We start from the raw sequence: 6,788 nt of genomic DNA, 5'->3' as shown, positions 1-6,788 counted from the left end.
AGCTGGGGGAGAGAGAAAGGGATACATAAAAAAGTGGCTGTCGGTAGCATTTGCCTTTGCAAGAGTCTTGCATCATTGCTCTTATCCTTCTTAAGGTTTATTTATTGTTAAAAAAAAGAGAGACACTATCTAATTATTTGCCTAATGGAAAATGTACATACAAAACCTAAAAGTGCTGACACTGACATTGCAAACAAATGTAAGACACGAGAGTTCTGGTAAGCTAAATATTAGCCTTACAATTAGACAATTGCTAACTTCATTTGAATTACATTGTTAATGAAACCGTGGAATTCATATAAGTGTAAAGGCCAGTTCTTATTTTCCATTTCAAAAATCGTCGAGAATGGGGTAAATGAAGTTGTCTTTGAACAAGCAGTATGCCAAAATCTGTCCTCCACAAATCATTGAGATGACTCCAGATCCTGGAAGAAAATATATGACTCTTTAATATTAATTTTTAAAGTGGAATACAAATGTTAGGCTAAAATTTTAAACAGGTATTCTTTTTACCTTCAATTTTTTAAAAAATGGCCTGACTACTTAAACTTGTTGCCCAAGGCTTTAACCACCTACAAAGATACCAGCCCCAGCAGCTGCTGGTGCAAAACCAGTATCAGGAATTTATTTGCCTTTCCCCACCATTTAGGAACTTACTGCAGCTGTCAGCCCTTGTTATCCATCACATAAGAAGGAACAGAAGCCAGTCCTTTTCCAATAATGTTTTTTCAAGGTAATATAATCTAGTACAAAGCTATGCTTCTAATTTTACAGAAAATTAAACATTCAGAAAGGAAGCTTGGCCATTGGCTCTAAGGAAATGTGATGACTGGGATTAATAGAATCACAGAATGGTTAGAGTTGGAAGGGAGCTCAAAGATCATCGATTTATCTCATCTATCACAAGTGCCTGTGCAGAGTGTTTATAAAAATTGTCTCTGAAGGTGCCTGTTTCTTCCCATTGAGTATAAAAGATACCAAGGAAGACCACTTTGGACAACTGTCTTTTTGGCACCTGAATTAAGTGCGATAGTTTGATGAGTCAGGACTTAACCATGGTTTATTTCAAGAAGGTGAGTGTATCTGCTGCCGGCAAGATTAACGTAAGCTGAGTGCATTCTGGTCTTAAAAAAAGATTTTTTTTAAGGAAAAGCAAATGTTCGCCTGTGTTACTTGCCTGGGTCATTGAAGTATAAATGAAAAGCATATGTTTCTTCTTTAAATGTTGATATTTCTCAAATTAGTAAGGTAACAGATATTTAGTAGGAATGATTCATACTGTAAATACTGATTTTCTACACAGAGTCTAACAATTTAAACTTTACTGAATGGAAGTATACCTAATGCCAGCCACCAGTGCAACATCAGGGGGAATTCAGACATAACTGCAAGGAGAAGAAAAGGAGAAATGTAAATTTTTAAACAATAAGGATGGGGATAATTATGTGTCGTAAATTATATACTTTACATTTATTGAAATTGAAAATAGGTATTTCAGTCCTGTCATTCAGATTCTTGGCCATACTGTTAAGCTGAGCCTCGTGAGCGAACCCACTGGAAGGCAAGTCTTAAACCAAAGAAATAAATGTGTGCTAAACGGAGTTCTTAAACTCTCTGCAGAAAAAAAATGCCTTTTTTTATTATTTACCCATTTTATCACAACAGAGACACACATTAACAAATCTGGGCTTGATTGGACATCAAAATGCATCAAATATAATGATAGAATATACCTTCCTGTATAAATTATATACAAAGCAGTTTTTTGTTGTAGTTTTGGCAAATTTCTTGAGCTAAATGCGTAAGTTATTCATAAGGAATAACAGTAGTTTAAATTCCAGGAAATCAAATGCAGTAGGTGAGAAATTATGCTTTGTTTTTTCAGATGAGGTCTCTGTTGGTCTCTGGCTTAACATGTCATGGGAACTGGAGAGTTCCCATCTCTATAAAGTGCTGAAAGAGAAATGGAAAAGAAAATTGGAAAATTGAAGATGAATTATTATGTAGTAGGGAGGGATTGTAGTTTGTCAGTGATACTTTTCCCTATTTCTAAATTATAGAATAAAAAAAAAAAACCAACAACTAAGCTTGTTGTTATAGGAGAAAAGAATCCCCATGAGGGCTCTGGCAAGGATGGGGTTAAAGTATATTTCCTAATCAGCAGTAGCAGGATTTTGCTAAACAGCAGGAGAAGGAGGAGCAGGTTTCCAGGTGCTGGCAAAAAGTGATGATGACTCTCATTTGCAACAGCCAATTCTTTTCCTTTCCTCTGAGAAGAAGAGTTTCAGGGAGGAAAAAAAAAAAAAAAGACATTTTGATGGTAAAATGCTGTATTTTCCTCCATGAGATTTAGTTCAAATGATCTAATTTTAAAATTTGGAATTGCCTTTGCTGAAACAATCTTATTTTTTACTCTGAACTAGAGCTGAAGTTAATGAGTAGAGCCTAAAGTGTCAGGGCATGGGCAGCTATTCATTTCTTGGTTTAGAGAAAACCACACCTCCCAGATGCTGGAATTGTATCTAGGCTGGATCTGTTTGATGGGAACTGTAAAACTCTGGAGTTTTAATAAGAAAATAGTGTTTTGAAATTCTGCAATGAAACCAGAATTGAGTTTTAATCAGCAGGATTTAAATCTGTGCATGTGGAAATTAGAAATATACATTTATTTAGCTTTAAGAAAAAATGATAAAATTCGCCCAGTAATACAGTAGATGAATCATAGTTGATTGGTCCTTCAATTGATGCTATTTTATGATAGAATGTATTTATTTAGCAGTGACCCTACTTACCGACTGAAGTGATGAGGATGTGAATGACAGTGACCGTTACAGCGTAATCCCAAACCCATTCTTCCACGACCAGGGCAAACAGCAGACCGCAGACAAAGAAAGTTATTTCCAGTGAGATCACAAGAACTGTAAGTGAAAATGGGATACTTACACCAAACACGGTTTGAAAAGAATTTTTTTTTTTTATTCAAAATATAGGAATTTTTTCTAGGAAGGTTAAAATGTCTGAGATGATAGTTACGAAAACAAGGTTTCATAGTTATGAAAACATAGTTTCATAGTTATGAAAATCTCAGTTTTACAAGATTGAATGTTTTCATTATAAAGTTAATGATGTCCATAATGATGTCCATAAGTTAATATGTTACATATTTTGTGGAAAAACAGATTAATAGGATTATGGCCAGTTCCTGTAGCCAGGAGGAGAAATGGTGTAGAAATTTTGCTCAAGGACTGTCCACACTCTTTGGATGTGGCCCCAGATAGATTTGGTTCATGCTGACATCAATCAAGTTTTACCCATCCCAAACAGAATTTTATGGTTAAGGACTTATGTTTAGTAAGAAATTTCATAGCTTTCTCCCCGTGCACTTCATTGCATCAAAGATGTATCGATATATGAAAATATATTTAAGATTAGCATAGCTGAGAGAGTAGAGACACCATTGTTATTTTTTCATTGTATTTAATTTATACATTTGGCAGCATTTTGTGCCTTTCATGTTTATTCTTTTCCTTATAGGGTTCATTCTTTAGATCAATTATTTCCTACTGTAACATGGATCTTTCACCCAGCAGCTTGAAAAAATGTAAAAAAAAAAAAGAAAAATATAACTGGAAAACCACATGTAGTTAAGAAAGTGGGAAATAACACTTCAAAAAATTTAACATTTGACTACGCATTTTAATATTTTTAGTTTATTATATTTCAAGATGGTAGGATCCCTTCAAATTACGCCAATGATTTAATTTTCTTTTCCGTTGCGACAACTGAAATGCTCTTTTTTAATCTGAAATCAGCACTGACACTGTACAAGTCTCCCTGCATTTTTATTACTCTTTTTAACCCAGTGAACTAACCGGTTTACTTTTGAGCTTTACTTACTTTACTGACAGACTATGTGGTTTGCTTTTGTAAAATAGATTACAAATCTGGTAAAATTTCAAGTGTGCATGTAGGAGTGACAGTTTAGGAAAAAGAATACATTTTGAGAGCCTCAGACAAAAATGCCAAAATTGGTATTAGGATAAATAAAGATATATTTAGGGATTGAGCTACAATCAAACCCTGAAATTTTAATGCACACTGTGTTCAGCAAAATTACAATTAGTTGAATGTGACCTGTTTTTTCAGATCTGGATCCAATATGGTTCATGAGAAATTTGATGCAGCACGAAAATTAAATTTAGCCACTTTGCGGAGGAATTTTGCAGAGAATAGGTAATTGTTCTGCGTGGAAAGATGAAGCATCCTGCCAAAGCAGCACGTTTCCTTCAGATGTTGTAAGATCAGAAGAACAACTCAAGGAAAAGCTGAACAATCTCTTGAATGGTAAGTGGCAATACATAAATGAGAAGTGCGGGGAAGATGAATAAGCATTTAAATGCAGGGTAGTTAAAATACAGAAATCTTTGGTCTTATTAAAACAGTTGTAAAATACTGTCCATAACGAAGACAAGTTTACAGCCAGATTTCTTGGCTGGAGAAAAAAAGAGAAACAAACTTCAGTTACCTAAATAATATGGGTTAATCCATGAGGGATTTGTCTTAAAATCAAACGGTGCCAAACCATCCAACATTTTAATCCTGTGGAAACAGAAAGAATACATTTAACCACAGCTTTTCAATAAAGCCTTAAAAGTTATTGCTGTTTTTAAATGCAATTTCAAATGGAATATTCAGCTTTTACAAGATCTCCACGTTCCATTAGATGTTACGGTCTTGCCCTTGAACACAGTGTTCACGATCTCTACTTTAATTTGAGACATGGCTGGCACTATACATGCTAATCAACTTCCTAAGGGCATAGAATTTGTGGCTTTTATCACCTATAAAATCTTTCTTTTCCTTTTTTAATGTCCACTTTGCTCTTATGTTCATTTATGTACATGGTGCAAGTGCAAGGAGGTAGATTAGAACCAACATTTTCTATTAGTTTTGAGTCTCTGTTTGCCAAATTGCACACTTGAGGTACAACAATTGAAGTGAATTTAAAACAAAATATGTTCACAACTGGGACTGGGTGCCAGTCTGGATGCCTCCTCTGCAGGGTGGTGGCTCTACCATTATATCTAAGACAAAGGAATCTTACTTGAATACTGCGAAGCACACGGAGAGGACCACATAGTACACCGTGTAGAAAACTACCATGCATATCAACAGGTTCACCAGAACAACCTGCAAAAGGCAAAAAGACAGCAAAACCTAATGCCACGTTTGTATTAGTCACATCACTGTCAGAAAATAATGCCAGATTTCTATCAATCACAATGTGAAAAATAAAAGAATCTTACTTGAATACTGCGAAGCACACGGAGAGGACCACATAGTACACCGTGTAGAAAACTACCATGCATATCAACAGGTTCACCAGAACAACCTGCAAAAGGCAAAAAGACAGTCAAACCTAATGCCACACTTGTATTAGTCACATCACTGTCAGAAAATAATTCCAGATTTCTATCGATCACAAGGTGAAAAAAAAAAAAACAACTAGAAAACAAAATATTTAGACGGAATTTTTGCTGTTGCCTAGTACATAAAAGGTGTTAAAGTCTCTTTGGTACGTTTCAGCTCCTAATGTGTGGTTATAATGCATGGTTCTTTGTTTTTATCATATATTATTGCATACCAGGTGTTTATTGAATTTATAAGTGCTCAGCGAATGAGAAGCACATTTCTTGACAGTTATTACACAGGAGACCTTGAGAGCTTAATTAGTTTTTAACCTAGTTTTATCCTTGTTTTTAACTTAAAAGAAATGCCATCCTTCTAAGGGTGTTGAAAATGTCAAAAATGGTAAAGCAGTAACTGTTGAGTTTCCCAGCCTCTAGAAAAGATTGCTCTAGTGTTTACTTCCAAAGGTAGGGATGTAGACAATTTACATGAGGAATGAGGCATATCTGCTAAATATTTTTCAAAGTTCAACTGCTTCTGAATTAATTCTAAATAAATCCCAACTCCAAACTGAAAAAATATCCCTAAAGATATGAGTTTCACAAAGCAACCACTATTTTATGATCAAATACTGTGTCTTTAAGAGAAGAGAAACGCTATATACGGAATTACACAAAGGATGTATGTTTCCTAAGATACCCCAGTATTATTACTTCTTTCATTCCATTTCAGTGTCTTCATTTCTAAACTGAGGTTTCAGAAGCAATGCAGCCAGAGAAAAACCTGCAAGCTTTCACCTGATAAACTTCATAAAATGCCTTGTGATCCTTTCAAGGGAACATATCTCTGATCCCATAGCTCTGATCGTCCTGAATTATGTGGACCCCAAGACTTATGTTCATTCCTACGAGTAAAATGTAAAATTATGTTTTTAAGGTTAATAAGTTTTGGTAATGCAGAACGCGTTAATTTCTGGTTTTCTGTTATGATATAATGACATTCCAGGTGTTTATTTGGGCTTTTATTTTTTTGAAGGGAAACATGGGACATCAGGACTAGACATCTCTATGCATCAAAGGTGAGCAAGTTTTTTGGCAGTATGGTCTGCTTGCTTAAGAACATGAAACTCAAGATGTTCACTACAGTCAATAAACTGGTCAATAAAATCAGTTTTTCTTTTCTATTGACTCCAGATTGTCTTGTATTTTCTCACTCTAGTTAGTGCTTTATCATGTTGTATTTCTTCTTTCCTCTTTCTTAATTCCTTTATGTCTTTCCTCTTTCAATGGCCATTTTTTGTAACTCCTGACTCTTTCTTAAGTGTTTCATTTTCTTCTCTGCCAACCCATGTCCATCCTGCATTTTCTACTCTTTACTTT

General features: G+C 34.8%; 1 protein-coding gene across 1 annotated transcript; it reads right to left on the bottom strand.

Annotated features, from left to right (window-relative positions):
* Positions 1–330: 330 nt before the first annotated feature.
* TMEM244 (transmembrane protein 244) lies at positions 331–5,163 on the bottom strand. Its single transcript, XM_014942617.1, has 5 exons — positions 5,105–5,163; positions 4,526–4,599; positions 2,793–2,918; positions 1,341–1,385; positions 331–425 (listed from the first exon to the last, which is right to left on the bottom strand). Exons 1-5 carry the CDS (start codon positions 5,161–5,163, stop codon positions 331–333), a joined length of 399 nt encoding a protein of 132 aa, XP_014798103.1.
* Positions 5,164–6,788: the final 1,625 nt, after the last annotated feature.

This window comes from Calidris pugnax, unplaced genomic scaffold, assembly GCF_001431845.1.
Source record: "Calidris pugnax isolate Ruff unplaced genomic scaffold, ASM143184v1 scaffold86, whole genome shotgun sequence".
NCBI lineage: Eukaryota > Metazoa > Chordata > Aves > Charadriiformes > Scolopacidae > Calidris > Calidris pugnax.
This window is presented reverse-complemented; position numbering and strand designations above follow the sequence as displayed.